Genomic DNA, 16,663 nt, shown 5'->3' on the forward strand with positions numbered 1-16,663 from the left:
CGAATGTGCAAACGATCTCTGACTCACCATGTGGCAGAGTCATGAGAGCACGACCGATCCAGCGAGGATCACGATGAATGAGCAGGAGAGGCAACTCAACCTGAGGATGAAGAGGAAGTATATGGGATACACACCTTCACCACCAAAAGCCCTCCGATAATGTTAAAAGTTGAACTTAACGGCACTCCAGTCTCCATGGAATTAAACACGGGGGCAAGTCAATCAGTTATGAGCCAAAAGGTTCGAGAGGCTGTGGGGCGACAAAGCACAACGACCCAAGCTGATCCCGATTCAAGCAAAGCTGCGCACCTACACCAAGGAACTGATACCAGTTATTGGTAGTGCGGACGTAAGATAATTCCGTGAAGGAGCAGTGCACGATTTACCACTGTGGATTGTTTCAGGTGATTGGCCAACGCTGCTTGGCAGGAGGTGGATGGGGAAGATTCGATGGAACTTGGAAGACTTCTGTGTACCTTTTCCGGCAAACGACGTCTCCGCTCCTCAAAGGCTGAGCAAACCCTCACCTTCAGCTGAACCAGGCATCGAAGTGCAGATCCATCTGCGGATCCCCGAGGCATAGGTCGCCCATCACGACCACGAGGAGGTGATGATCAACCGAGCAGCGGTACAGGCGCGGTACCCACCACCCAAAGCCGACGACTTCTTCGCGGTGATAGAAGAGGCTCCAGGTCAACCATGCGGAGTGGGACTCCGGCCGAAACGATCCAAATGCGTCTCCCTGACGCCAGAGGCCAAATCCCTGGGGAGGAAGATCACGGAGGTTGGCATCACGGACACGGAAGAGAGGGTGTCCAGACCATGGGACAAAAGTGCGTCCAGATCACGGGACGAGAGTGTGTCCAGATCACGGGACGAAGGTGTGTCCAGACCATGGGAGGTTGCCGCAACGGAACGGAGGAATGTGTCGCCCAGCAAGGAAGATGACTGGGTTTGGGGCAAAGGCCGCTGAGAAGGCAAGGAACCCACTATGCTCCAATAAATTGTGTGCACTATGTAACCCTTGTGAGCAGTCTTTCACGGCCAATGATGTACCATTATATGGGGTTGGGGGTACCTTACAACAAGCCAAAGTAGTGGGCGGACACCAACCGGTCATCGTATATGTATCTGACAAAGTACTTGTAACAAGTGATGTGTTATCACACGGAGTCGGGTGTGTTGTACAGCAAGCCAAAGTAACGGGCGAACCCCAACCAGTTGTGTATCTAACAAAGTATTCGTAGCAAGTGAGATGTTACTGCATGGGGTCGGGAGTGTTGTGCAGCAAGCAAAAATAGCGGGCAAGCCCCAAACGATTGAACATGTATCCAATAAGTTAAACAAAGCAGCAGCCTGTATTCACGGGACTAAAGAGACGTACCAAAGAGTGTCCCAATATGTGCTCGAGTCAGACAAACTGCTCATCCCACAAGCTTGGGAGAGCAGAGGCACCATTATCGATGCGTTGTTTCGAGAATGTCTAACACTGTCTGTGCACTGTTACATGATCTGCCATGGGTCAAGCACTGAAAACAGCGGTAATGCCCTCAGTTGGTTACCGTTGCCTACCACCGGGGTGGAAACGGCACAGCCTGCAGACCCTCTCGCAGTCGTGGAAGTGCTAGAAAGGGTCAACCGTAACAGCCCTCCAGCTTAGGACCTGGACCAGCCAGGATCCCATGCTACCGCTGGCCAAAGATCAACTGCTAATCGGGCTGTGGCAACCTATCCGTCGCGGAGGTGAATGAACCATCCCTACGTTGCAAAGTAAGGCAGAGCGGCTACACACAGTCGGTGATCCAGGGCCCCCATACTACGGCCCAAGGTCCACGGGGACCACTTGGCCTCCCGTCACTACCGAAAGTCTCAAGGTTATTGTGGCTATCCTGGGCTTGCTCGACCTCAGGGTCAGCGACAATAGCCTGGAGCAGGCAGCCCAACTCACTAAACCAAGCATCATGCGTGTCATGGTAGACTCCCTATAGACCCGGCTATCCTGGGTGCTACGCAGTCACCAGATAGAATCACTCAGAACCGAGCCTTCCGTATGCCATCAGCAGAGAATGCACCATAAGTGCATGGCCTCTCCACACGACATCAGAATAAGCAATGTAGACCATGTTCATGGCCCCAGTTGGGCTGCTAGCACTGCATCAGCCAAAGGGGAGAATGGAACATATGTGATGAAAACGGAGCGTTTGATTGTGAAACCATGTACCAGGCTAATGAGTAAAGCATTTGGACGAGACCAAACTGCGAACTGCAGATAACCAGAAACCCCTGTGAAAGGACCTGGCCTCCAGCGACCCACTAACACGATCAACTTCGCCGTCAACCATGAGGATGAACCCACCACGTCAGGACTTCAACCCAGGCGATCGACCCAGGGATGCAGGGTGCCAGATCGCCTCAACTTGCAAATAACTTGCACATAAGACTTTGGGGGAGGAGTGATGTTATGTATGCATGTAAATCTTACCAAAATGTAAGACTTGCCACTAGGGGTCACACCTGTGGGAAACCTAAGGGTCACCTGTGCACCCTGGGGCAAGCAGTTATAAAAGGTGACTCACCATGCTGCTTCCTCACACTGGAGTCTGAATAAAGAGACCAAGGTCACAACAGTTTGAGCTTGCGATATAGTCCTGTGGATTTATTCTGAACATAACACTATGCATGCAGGCAGTGGATATGGCTGAGGTACTAAATGAGTACTTTGCATCTATTTTCACCAAGGAAGAGGGATACTCTCATAGACATATTGAAAGAGGAGGTAGTGTATACACTAAAGTGTGTGAGACAATGGGGTTCAAATGGTGCAATGGTAAGATTAACGAAGAAGGTACTCACCCTGACGACTCGAGTGCGGCCGTTGAATTTCTTTCAGCATTGCGTCGCAGTTCAGGCATCATACTCCTTGATGACACTGGAGTCTGAATAAAGAGACCAAGGTCACAACAGTTTGAGCTTGCGATATAGTCCTGTGGATTTATTCTGAACATAACACTATGCATGCAGGCAGTGGATATGGCTGAGGTACTAAATGAGTACTTTGCATCTATTTCCCTCCACATTGGCCCTAAAAGATTGGGTGCCGGCCTCTTCCCAGTGGGATGAGACATCCCATCGCCCCTCCACCGCCTCCAACAGAGCCTCCAGGCGGCCTCGGAAAAATGACAGGCACACTGCCTTCTTTGTGCAGCTGCCATGTTGGTCTGTGTCTCACTCCACAGGCTGCAATCCTGGGAATGAGGCTGTGCAGCATCAATTAACATGCCTTTTCAGAAGTGGTTTGCACCTGAGTGTGTGATGAGGATCGCCTGACACTCATTAGCGCTGTGACCTTAGTGCCACGCTTTTCAGCTTTAGCACCCTGAGAGAAATGTGGCACCACTTGATTTAGCACTCCACTTGTCTTTTGGGGCGCTGAAAGTGAATATCGTGATCGCTGGGGCTAATTAGCGACAGGTGCTAAACTTATCTCAAAATGGGCGATAACGAATTTTCTGCCTTCTGTGTTTATTTTTTCTACTTGTGTCAAGGTGTCAACCTGAGTTAGAAGTTGTGGGTTCAAGTCCTACTCCAGAGACTTGAGCACATACTTTAGACTGTCACTTCAATGAGGGAGTGCTGCACTTTCAGAGGTGACGTCTTTTGGATGAAAAGTTTAACCCAGGCCCTGTCTGCCTTCTCAGGAGGACGTAAAAGTATCCACAGCACTATTCAAAGATGAGCAGCGGAATTTTCCCAGTATGTTGTAGTATTCCCAATATTGGGGCTGATTTTCTTTGTCCAGCACAAAATGTGTTGCTTCTGTCCAGGACCATGAGCACCAGTATTTACTGTCCTGAGCCATTAACATGACCTAGGTGCACCTTGGTGCAGGCCTGTCCCCCTAGCCTAGCTCTGGTAAAAGGGTGAGTAAGGAGTTCCTATAATATACCAACATTTAGTTTCTGTGTGCAAAATGGCTGCTAAATTTACCTATATAACAAAGGTCACTACAACTCTTTTAGTTCAAAGACCACTACGGTTCAAAGTAACTCATCACGTGAAGCACATTGACACCTTCCTGAATGATGTAATAAGGTGTATTAATGCAAGTTTTTCTTTTTGATCATTTCTATAAGCACTTCCACACCATTCTAGTTTCATGTAATGAAAGTGTATAATAGTCACTTTCACGCCACAACAGAAAAAACTATAATTAAGAGGAGAGCTAATATATTTACTGAATACTAGGAAAATGACCTCTACAAATGGTTCTGTTTATTGTTTTAAACCTTCTGAAGGCCAAGGTGACTGATCGATAGTGAAGCATTACAGACGTTCGTGCTAACGCAATTTTCCTACTGTACATTTATGGATAAAGGGTGCAGCAATTTCAGGCAAGGAGCAGATGCATGGTTAAATGTCAATATGCAAAGGTTGTGGTCCGAATTGCGCCACTCTGCCATTAGCTGCACCTATTTGTTTTAGGAACTTTCTGTATTTAACTGCTAATTACCCATTAAATTCACCACAGAATGTTAAGACTTGTCATTTCAAGTCTATGTCCCCATTTAACAACATGATATGTGTTAATGACTGCCAATCAACCTCCTGGCACTGAAAATTAACTATTAGAAGTGTGGAGTCTCATTTTTTTCAGTTTTGAATTTTTCGGGGAATATTTTAAAAATGCCAATTTAAAAATGTTACATTTCTTTTCTTACTTTCCCACTATGTCTCTTTTCTCCCTCTCTTTATTTCTCTTTCTGTACCTGATTTGAAACTGAATTAATCCACTTTAATTCACCCTCCTTCTCAGTTCCCAATCCTTAAATCTCATTGGCTAAGGAGATACCCTGTTGCTTGTCCTGTTCACTCAGGCAGGGCTGGCCTTACACGTAGTTGATGTGGGCAACCGCCTAGGGCGTCGTGGTTAGTGGGGCACCATGGTCAAGAGAGTTTTCTATGTTTCTATGTCTGACATTAATGGCGTCGACCTCTGCAAAGAACTTGGCTAACTCCAAAGTCTGCTTCCAATGGACTGTAGTGCTACCCAAGAAGAGCAAACTTCGACAGCAAATCCCCAAACACATGGATAGCGCACTGTTAACTCCTGTTAACTTTGCCTGTATCGGTGGTGAGCAGTGAACAGAGCTTCTCGGAGTTGAAGCTCATAACAAAATATTTGCGATCGATCATGAGAGACGAAAAGCTATCTTCACTGGCCATCCTGTCTATCGAGAATGATGTGGCTCAAAATATCTTGGTATTTATTAGTTTAGTGTTTAATGTTTTGATTATTTACTAAACTATAATGTTATTTTTTATGACATATCGTTTATTATTTAAATTGAGATTACAGCTTTTTTTCTGAAACTTTCGCTAATGATAATTGCATTCAAAGAAAGGGCGCCAAAATATAACTTTGTCCAGAAGGGTTCCCATTCCCAGATGCCCAGTTTCCCTCACTGCGTCGTTATTTGCTCGCACTTTCAGCAACTTCCTGGGCAAAGTTTGGGGGGGTGGGGGGGCTGAAGGATGCAGGGGCAAACTAATCTTGCAAACAGCTGATTGAATCTACTCGAAAACTTGACTTTGCCTGAAATCACAGGAGCTTTTAAATCAGTAAGTACTGAACTTCACGGAAGAGCTGACACACTTCATATTTTTAAGCGGTGCCTTGTAATTGACACCTATGCTGATGATAAGTGGTTAGCGCCATTTGGCTGAAATAGGTGACTTTAATCTACATATAGACTGGCCAAACCAAATTAGTAATAATACTGTGGCAGATGAATTCCTGGAGTGTGTACGAGATGGTTTTTTAGACCAGTATGTTCAGGAGCCTACTAGGGAAAGCCTATCCTAGATTAAGTATTGTGCCAGAGAAGGGGTTAATTAACAGTCTTGTTATGTGGTGTCGTTAGAAAGAGTGACCATAACATGACTGAATTTCTTATTAAGATGGAAAGTGAAGTAGTCCAATCCGAAACTAGGGTCCTAAATCTAAACAAAGGAAACTACGAAGGTATGAGGAATGAATTGGCTATGATAGATTGGGAAGATTCATTAAAAGGCATGCTGGTGGATAGGCAATGGCTAATATTTAAGGAACAAATGCATGAATTGCAACAGTTACACATTCCTTTCTGGCGTAAAAAAGGAAAAGTGGCCCAACGATGGCTAACAAAAAGAAATTAAGGATAGTATTAGATCCAAAGAGGAGTTATACAAATTTGCCAGAAAAAGTAGCAAGCCTGAGGATTGGGAGCAGTTTAGAATTCAGCAACAAAGGACCAAGAGATTGATTAAGAGGGGAAAATAGAGTATGAGAGTAAACTTGCAAGGAACATAAAAACCGACTGCAAAAGTTTCTACAAGTACGTAAAAAGAAAAAGATTAGTGAAGACAAATGTAGGTCCTTTACAGACAGAAACAGGAGAATTTGTAATGGGGAACAAGGAAATGGCAGAACAATTAAATAAATACTTTGGTTCTGTCTTCATGGAAGAGCACATAAATAACGTCCCAGAAATGCTAGGGATCCAAGGGTCTAGTGAGCAAAAGGAATGAAAGGAAATGATAATTAGTAAGAAAATACTGCTGGAGAAACTAATGGGACTGAAGGCCGATAAATCCCCAGGGTCTGATGATCTGCATCCCAGAGTACTATAAGAGGTAGCCATGGAAATAGTAGATACATTGGTTGTCATCTTTCAAAATTCTATAGATTATGGATCAGTTCCTGCAGATTGGAGGGTGGAAAATGTAATTATTTAAAAAAGGAGGGAGAGAGAAAATGGGGAACTACAGACCGGTTAGCCTGACGGGAAAATTATAAAGGTTGTAATAACAACACACTTTGATAATATCAATGGAATTAAACAAAGTCAACAAGGATTTATGAAAGGAAAATCATGTTTGACAAACCTACTGGAGTTTTTTGAAGATGTAACTGATAAAATAGATAAGGGAGAATCAGTGGATGTAGTGTATTTGGATTTTCAGAAGGCCTTTGATAAAGTCCCACATAAGAGGTTAGTGTGCAAAATGAAAGCACATAGGATTGGGGGTACTGTATTGGCATGGATTGAAAATTGGTTAACTGACAGGAAGCAGAGCGTAGGAATAAACGGGTCTTTTTCGGGGTCGTGGGCAGTGACTAGTCGGGTACCACAGGGATTAGTGCTTGTCCCCAGCTATTCACAATATATATAAATGATTTGGATAAGGGAACCAAATGTAATATTTCCAAGTTTGCTGACGACACGAAATTAGGTGGGATTGTGAGTTGTGGGGAGGATGCAAAGATGCTTCAAGACGATTTAGATAGGTTGAGTGAGTGGGCAAACACATGACAGATGCAGTATAATGTGGATAAATGTGAAATTGTCCACTTTGGTAGGAAAAACATAAGGACAAAATATTATTTAAATGGTGATGGCTTGGGAAGTGTCAATGTACAGAGGGACCTGGGTGTCCTTGTACATCAGTTATTGAAAGCAAACATGCAGGTGCAGCAAGCAGTTAGGAAGGCAAATTTAGGACCGAGATAAGGAGAAATTTTTTCACTCAGAGGGTGGAGAACCTGTGGAATTCTCTACCACAGAAGGCTGTGGAGGCCAAGTCACTGAATATATTTAAGAGGGAGATAGATAGATTTCTAGAAACAAAAGACATCAAGGGGTATGGGGGAAAAGCAGGAATATGGTATTGAGGTAGAGGATCAGCCATGATCATATTGAATGGCGGTGCAGATTCGAAGGGCCGAATGGCTACTGCTCCTATTTTCTATATTTCTATGTTTCTATAGGCAGATGCCCATGATCAGCATGGGCAGTGTTAATGGAGGGGACTCTACTATGTACAATTGTGACACACTTCTCCAGAGGAAGCAGTGACAAATAGTGACCACAATGTTATATATGCAGACTATAGATATACTCTCTGTGTAGCCACTGCATAGTTGCATAAGATGGAGACTTGTTTACCTGATGTACTATCAATAAGGTTTACATTGTGTATATACATGCTGGCACCACTAGAGGGTGCAACTGGTGGAGACCGGGGTTTCCTGCCCTGATGGCAGGGGATGTATAAAAGGGTAGCTATTATGTGGCTGACTCACTCTGGAGTTATGAATAAAGGACCAAGGTCACTACAGTTTGAGTACAACACATTGCCTCGTGGAGTCATTCATAAGTACATTACAGGCATAACAACTGGCGACGAGTATACGGACTTTCACGCGATTATGGCTACCTTTGGCACACTAAAAGACTTCGCAGAGGATGATGATTGGGATGCTTTCACGGAAAGACTCGAGCAATGTTTCATGGCAAACGACCTGGCAGGGGAGACGGACGCATTGGTGGAGAAGCGCAAGGCTATACTGCTGACCAGTTGTGGGCTCGAGGTCTACCACCTCGTCAGGGATTTGCTGGCAGCCATGAAGACCAAGGATAAGACATACGATGAGCTGACTGAACTAATTCGTGTCCAACTAAAACCAAAAGAGAGCATCCTTACGGCCAGGCACAGATTCTACACTCACCGCAGACCTGAGGGCCAGGAGATTGCAAAATATGCTGCCGACCTCAGGAAACTTGCGGCACCATGTGATTTTGGCAAGCGCCTCAACGAAGCATTACGCGACATCTTCGTTATGGGAATCGGCCATGAGGACCTCCTTCACAAGTTATTATCTGCCGACACTACAGTCAACCTGCAGAAAGCCATCAGCATCAGTCAGGCGTTCTTGACCTCAACCTGCAGCACCAAGCAAATTATTCATCTTGTGGACTCAAACCCGGCAAGTACTCTACACAGAATGGTGCCTTTCACAGGCAAGACTGTAGAACGTGGCTCTGCCCAGGGCAGAGAGCACAGACCTCAGGGTTCCAGAATTCGGAGTCCGCCGAGGGGTGCTAATCGAGTAGCACCATGCTGGCGTTGCGGAGGAAACCATAGGGCTCATCAGTGTCAGTTTGCTGAGTACATATGCAAAGCCTGTAACACAAAGGGCCACCTCCAGCATATGTGTAAAAGAAATACCACTCACCGTCTAGCAGAGGAGTCGGGATAACTTTGAATCCAGTGGGAAGTATGATGATTCAGCCACAAGAAGAAGTGTATGGAGTGTATACCTGCACCACTGATTGTCCTCCAGTGAAGATGGAAGTCGAGATAAACGGCGTTCCAGTCTTCATGGAAGTGGACACAGGAGCGAGCCAGTCAGTGATGAGCCAGGATGCCTTTGAAAGGCTAGGAAATGAAAACCGACCCGAGCTGGTTCCAGTACAGGAAAAGTTGCGCACCTACACCAAGGAGCTGATCCCAGTACTTGGTAGTGCGGATGTAAGTGTAATCCATAATGGCATGGTGCACAAGTTACCTCTGTGGATTGTTGCAGGTGATGGTCCAATGCTACTCAGATGAAGGTGGATGGGGAAGATCCAGTTGAAATGGGAAGACCTCTTTACTCCAGCAATCGATGTCCCTCGTGTTCAGAGGCAGAGCAAACCCTCACCTTCGCATGGGCCAGGCACTAGAGAACAGACCAGCGCATCACCTGAGGCACAGACCATCTATCACGACTGCGTGGCAATGATCCGACCGGAACGACCTAAAAGTACTTTCCTGGCTCCAGTGGCAGGACTCCTGGGGAGGAAGATCGAATTCACAGGCACTCTTCCAGCTTTTGTGGCAAAATCACAGGAGAGAAGGATCAAGTCAGTCGACCTCGAGGACAGAGGCAAGGTGACGTCCCTGCTGCAGCGAGGTGCAGTGTGGCTGAAAAAAAAGATGGCCGTGGCCATACCACGAGATGCAACACTGAAGGACCAACACCGGGTGTCTAACAAAGGATTTGATTGGGGTAAAGCCAGCAGGGTTCTCTTAAAGGAGACCTGCAACCAACTGAACTTAAAGAGACATTGTATGCATGGCAATCAATGTAACGAACTGATTAAGATTGTGAACAAAATGTTCTTGCAAGATGTCGGTACTATTCCTAATGTAAAGAACAAAATGTTGTTGCGAGATGTTGGGAATAGAGTGTCCCCAAAAGTAGCAAGCGAGCGAATTCAGGAGGGTAAAGACGCTGATCCTGATGCCCTGCCCCAGGTGTCCCCACAAGTTATAGCCCAACGACCTCAGGAGGATGAAGGCACTGATCCTGATACCCTGCTCTAGGTCTATCCCATACTGCAGGCACCCGATGGCACTATTCGTCACGGACCTGGAAACAAAAACAGCGCCAATATGCGCAGTCGGCCGCCGTTGCCCACCACCTGGGTGGAGACGGCGCAGCCCCCAGACCCAGTCGCTACCTCGGCCATGTCCGGGAGCGAAAGGTCAGAACCAACAAGTTCCCAGAATGAGACCTGGAACAGCCAGGTTCCCAACACCATTCAAGAGCAGGCAGAAGTCTCTGCAGCCCTCAAAGGAGGACAGGGAGGACACACACATCTGTGGCTCTGCCCACCACTAGGCAACGGCAAAGGCCCTGAGTCCTGGCTAGGTGAGCGAACCAAGCCCACCCCGCTAGCAGGGGGTGCAGCGCCGCCATCAGATGACTAGGACCCTGTCCAGTTGCTCTGGAACCAGCATCCTCGCATACTTGTACTGCTACCTCAGTACTGACCATGACTGAACCATGAATGCAATCTACCCAATCCTGGTGCACGACAGTAAAACGTAATTAATGTAAATCACTGAACCAAGGTGTCACGATATAAACTTGAAAAAAAAAAGGAAGAAAAAAAATGTCTTTGTACTTGCACTATGTCTGATCCTGTATATTAATGTAACAGGCCAGCTGCATGATCTCGCTGTGGGGGCGCAGGGGGTGGGGGGAGGGTGGAAATGTATGTATGTAGCCATGGATACACACATGGAGCACACCCAGAACCCACTGGAACCTCCACTGCATCATCGAACCATCCAAACTGGTAACCACGACCCAACATTGTGGCAAAAGGACTTGGGGGTTAACAGGGAGAGAGCCAAGCCAAAGCAAAGCCAAGGTGCAAGGGCTATTGGCACTTAAGTCTGGGGAGAGCTAAGCCAGTGCACATAGTGCAAAGGTAATTGGCACAAAAGACTTGGGGGAGAGTGATGTTATATATGCAGACTATAGATATACTCTCTGTGTAGTCACTGTATAGTTGCATAAGATGGAGACTTGTTTACCTGATGTACTGTCAATAAGGTTTATACTGTGTATATACTATGCTGGCACCACTAGAGGGTGCAACTGGTGGAGACTGGGGTTTCCTGCCCTGGTGGCAGGGACTGTATAAAAGGGTAGCTACCATGTGGCTGACTCACTCTGGAGTTACAAATAAAGGACCAAGATCACTACAGTTTGAGTACAACACATTGCCCCGTGGAGTCATTCATAAGTATATTACAAACATAACAGACAGCAGCATCGCTATCTATTTTTAATGCATTGTAAAGTCTTGCAGCTTTGGTTTTCGTACTCACGTTATTTAAAGCTGTGTTAAGTAGTTCCATTTCAACAACAGTTTGAAAAATGTGAAGCTGTTCGACCAACAATATTTGTTCATTTTCAGTCTTTATCACAAGGAGAATAGTTTCATATAATCAACGCATGCATTCCACACTTTCAGAGAAGAGCCTGCGATAATATTTATATAAGAAATAGGAGCAGAATTAATTTGTGGAAGATTCCCGCATGACCGATGCCCTCGATAAAGAAGTCCCTTAGCATCTCCCCCCTGCAGGCGTCTGTGAACTTACAGAGGCTGGCCAAACGCCAGAGGTCCGCTACAAAGTCCGGTATGCTCTGTCCTTCACGACGTCGGTGGGTGTAGAATCTGTGTCCAGCCATATGTATGCTACTCGCCGGTTTGAGGTGCTCCCCGATCAATTTGCTAAGTTCTTCAAAGGTTTTTTCCGCTGGCTTTTTGGGTGCTAGTAAGTCCTTCATGAGCGCGTAAGTCTTTGGTCCGCAGCTGGTCAAACGATGAGCCCTTCGCTTGTCGGCCGCTGCATCCCCCAGCCATTCTTTCATAACGAAGCTTTGCTGAAGCCTCTCGACAAAATCGTCCCAGTCTTCCCCAACACAGTACCGTTCCTCTGTGCTACCGATGGCCATTCTCGTGGGCTGTGAATTCCCGTTTCTCGTCGCCAATGTAATGTCCTTACTCTACAGTATGAAACCACACGAGGCACATTCTGGGGACAAGGCCACTCTGGGACCTTGACTCTTTATTCACAGGACTCCAAAGACGATGACCCTGCGTGAGACCTCCCTTTTTATACCTGTGTGATCAGGTAAGGAGTGTCTCCCACAAGTTCACCCCTTGTGGTCAAGGTGTGCATCTAGGTTGAGTGTATACAGTAATACAGTGGTGTTATATTGTGGTTACATACATGACAGTCAGTCGAGAATTTCAGGCGACTAGCAGGTATCATTAGCATGCATTCACAGTTCATGGTTAGATTGGAGTGAAGGTCCCTCTACTGTGCTTGAACAATGTGATGTAACGCTGACCACACAAGAGCACCCTACGCACCAATGTGACATATTTTCTAAACCCCACACCAAACGTCTCATGACCTTTCTGAGTGAGATGGCTTGTAATGGCATTTTTGTGTCCATGTTTACTAGGAACTGGGCTAAGGCTGCCCAAAATGGTGGTGTTTCATCATTATTTTTAAAAACTCAAAGTTATAAAGATTTAGGGGCCGAAATTGCCCACCGCTGGAAACGGGACACAGCCACCCTGTTTCTCGTGTTTTAGTGGCGCGGTGGCTGCAGTGGCCTCTTGAGCGAAATTCTGGCTCTTTGGCTTCTTTTTCGGTGTACCGGAAGTCGGTCATAATGGGGATGGTAATGAGACGGTGAGTACACTAGAGAGGCGGAAGTTGGGGTCGGGTGGAGGAGCCGCCGCTGTCAGTCATCAGCGTAGCACTGATGATGTCATCACAACACCACGTCACCGTGGCGCTCCCCTTCACTTAAGTGCCGGGCCAGTGTTCTGGCACCCATGAGGGGGTGCCAGGCTGCCTGTTGGCGGCCCGGCCGAACCCTGGGGGCATAATTGTCGGGCCAAAATGGCAGTCGACCAACAAAAAAATAACATGGTGGCAGTGCCAGTGGTTCCTCACCTTTAATGGGAACCGCACCGCCATTTTATAAGGAGTACAGCCTCACTGCATTGGCAGAAAAAAGCAGTGTTTGGCACCGCGAAATTTCGCCGTCGGGGGGGAACATTGACCATGCGTGCTCTTAGGATGGATTGGCAGCAGCGGCTCAGTAAGGGGGGAGCAGGTCATCGCCGGGATACTGCAGGAGTGGAATTTAAAAAAATGACAGCCATTACACGAAAAATCTGTGGCCATTTCATGGCCCCGCCGATTTCCGGCAGTAACAGGCCTTAAGAGAAGGGACAATTTTGGCCCCTTGATCTTAATGATTCTTTTCATCATTAGAGCAATATACAAACCGTGAAGCTTTTGGTAAGTCTGTTACTTTATTGATGATTAAAATAGTAATCATAACAGTACAGCTATGCTCAGTCCTGTCATCATTCAACATACACTTTGCAGCAGGGCTGATCAGAGAGAGATATTACTCCAGCCTAGGCTGGAGACATGGTGGATTCTGAGCCTCAGTGGGGATGCAGCATTGTACTGGCTGTCACTATACTAAGTGAGTACAGGTGTACTGGCTTCCACCAGGGTGTATGTGGGCCCCACCAGTAGGGTGCAGGCCGGGAAAGCCTGGTGTTGGGGTTAGGTCTGGGAACCTCCCACCGCCTCCCCTCATCCCCCAAACAGGTGGGCACTAGAGTTTCTGGAAGGTATAGACAGACAGGTGCTGAAGATGCACCTGAAGTGGTCTCCCTGGCCCATGCAAATAAAGCCCCTTTCCATTGACCCCATAAACATATTTTCAATGCTATTTTTTAGCTGCACTCTGAAAGGACATAATTTGTTTCAGATCCTGAAGGTAATGCAAGATGTGGAAAATATATGCTAATTCCAGGCTGGTATTGGGGTGACTCATCTTTATTTATGTTATTAGTTATAAACGAAACCTAATCAAGTCAAGATTACTCATTTAGGATATATAGCTTGTGAAATGCTAACATGGTTTGCCAGTGTGAAAAGAAACCGCTTGTGTTCTATGAGTTGTCTTAACTCTGCATAACTAATTATGAGAAATCAGCAAAAACTTAAAAGCACAGATTTTCCTTCCCCCTCCACTGCCCCTCTCAATTCCCACCCCTTTCCATCAAGTCCCTGCACTGCTGATGTCCATTCCAGTAGTGCCAGGGGTTCCTTCATGGGCCATTTATATGGTTCAAAGCTCAGCAGGGCTCAGTGGCGGTGGAAGCGACAGGATCTCTGAGGCTTGCAGCTGCCGGTTAGGTGTTGGAGATTGGGGTCTTCTGGCTGGCGATGGAGGGTGGTAGACCCAGACTGGGACATTCTGAGGGGTGGGGTTCCACCCACAAAAAGAGGCCCTAATAACTAATACCTCCCTTTTTATAACAAACAGAATGGCAACTTTTGGTGTTCTGTTTACACTTTAGAAGGCTGTCTGGTGTAAAATGGGCAGGTAGCAAACAATCCTGAGCAGGAACACCTCACAATTACAAAACAGGTCATTTCAGGGTGCAGCTCAAAGAATTACATTTAAAATACGTTGGCCTAGCTAAAAACTCATATGAAAAGATCTAATGCAGAAACATTTTGAAATATGTCTAAACCAGGAAGTATAAAGCAGGAAATATGAATTAGATTTAGATGATGTACAGAAAGCGAAATTAAGATTGGAAAATGCAGGTGGGATGAAGGGAGAGAGATAAAAGAGACATATAGAAAAATAAACAAAAATGATTTTAATTAAAAAAAAATCTCCAACACTAATTTTCTTCTGAGGAAATGAGACTCCACACTTAGAAAATCAAATTTTCAGGCCCAGAGAGGCTGTTCATCAATAATTATTACTTACTCCTGGATGCACCAGCCCTAACTTTTTCAGCCATTTTGAGTGCACAACTATTGGGCAAGTACTCCAAGTTCACGCCCGCAAAAACTTTGTGGGCAGCTGTCAGTGAGGTGGACAGCGAGCACCGTTCCTTCACGCTAACTGCAAAATCTGGGCCAGCACTATTTATAAAGCCCTTAGCCACATTCAGCGACAAAATTGCAGTATTTTATTATTTTCTTTATTCTAACCACCATCGTTTTATTAAGGTCATTAAGATACAGATAATTCAATATAAGTTTAAATTACTCTACAAAGAACATCTTATTACACACATGCAAAGCTATCCAACCATAATTCAACTCAGATGCACATCTATATCTGTAAACTTCTTAGGCACCATCCATGGTAATTTGATGTCCTCTTTTTATTAATTGCAATGTATTGTGAGTGCCCTTTTTACATTTCATTGAAAAAGCTCTGAAGGCATCTGTGGTAAAATAGTAAACCATGGGATCCAGGCAGCTGCTGATGCTGGCCAAGCACATTGTGACGGCATGAGCTTTGAAGAGCTGCAAATACTTCCCCACCAGGAGATACCCTGCTTGATGCATTCCATACAATATAAAAACAACATTGAAAGGCACAAAGCACACAATGTAGACCCCAACATTAATTAGAAACAAACGTATGATCTTGTACTTTTTATATTCTTGAGATTCTTTTCTGATTCTGATCATAACCCTAACAACAGCAAAAAAGCAACTGATGATTATTATGAAAGGCACTGAACATCCAATTGTAGTTACCAGTATAATGAATTTAAAAGCAGATTGCCAAGTCTCAGTAGAAAATTCTTCATAACATCTTGTGACATTGAGTGACTTTGTCTGATGGAAGTTGTGACCAATAGGAATAATCAACAACATGACAATCAACCAGACAACAGCACAGGCAACTATGGCTGCTTTAGGACTTCTAAGACTTCGTGAATTCAACGGATGAACTATAGCAAGATAGCGATCCAAATTTATTAATGTAATCAGTAAAGAACTCATGTAAAAATTCACTACAAACATTGTTCCGGATACGATGCAAACAAGATTTCCAAAAGTCCACGTAGCAGTTGCAAAATAATATACTCTGAATGGCAACGAGAGAACGAAGAGCAGATCTGAGATTGCCAGATTAGTGAAGTAGATAGCCGGGGCTGTTCGCAGTTTCAACCTTGTGAAGAACACCCATAATGAAATGCTGTTCAGAGGTAATCCAATTGCCAACGTCAACCCATAAACAGAAGCAAACAGAGGGTAGTGAAAGTCGATTGTGTAGTTCGAAACATTGGAATTGTTTTCCATTTCATTCCTTTTTTGATCAGCCAAAGAGTTCAGTTTTTACTTGCTAAGTAAGCTAGTGGAACAAACTCTAGCAGGTTTGATATGCAGCAGAGAAATGAGAAATGTTCTTCTGATGGTGAGTTACATCACAGCCTTAACCCACTGCTCTGTTACCATTTATAGTTATGTAGTTATTTGGGGCTCAAGTTTCGGCCTCAGTTGCTCCTATTTTTTTGGAGCAACTAGTTTAGACTGGAGCATCTTAGAAATTGCAACTCTCGACATTTAGTTTGTTCCAGTTTTAGTGAGTTAGAACAATTTCATTTTAGAACAGTTTTTTTTCAAAAGGGGGCATGTCCAACCA

At 45.4% G+C, this 16,663-nt stretch overlaps 1 protein-coding gene across 1 annotated transcript; it reads right to left on the bottom strand.

Moving 5' to 3' along the window:
- Nucleotides 1-15,354: 15,354 nt before the first annotated feature.
- Nucleotides 15,355-16,320, bottom strand: LOC139266257 (lysophosphatidic acid receptor 4-like). Its single transcript, XM_070884087.1, has one exon. It carries the CDS (start codon nucleotides 16,318-16,320, stop codon nucleotides 15,355-15,357), a length of 966 nt encoding a protein of 321 aa, XP_070740188.1.
- Nucleotides 16,321-16,663: the final 343 nt, after the last annotated feature.

Source organism: Pristiophorus japonicus, chromosome 6 (assembly GCF_044704955.1).
Source record: "Pristiophorus japonicus isolate sPriJap1 chromosome 6, sPriJap1.hap1, whole genome shotgun sequence".
Classification (NCBI taxonomy): domain Eukaryota; kingdom Metazoa; phylum Chordata; class Chondrichthyes; family Pristiophoridae; genus Pristiophorus; species Pristiophorus japonicus.

Excerpts from the sequence above, each read along its gene's own strand:
- LOC139266257 (XM_070884087.1), bottom strand. The coding sequence starts at position 16,320 with ATGGAAAACAATTCCAATGTTTCGAACTACACAATCGACTTTCACTAC.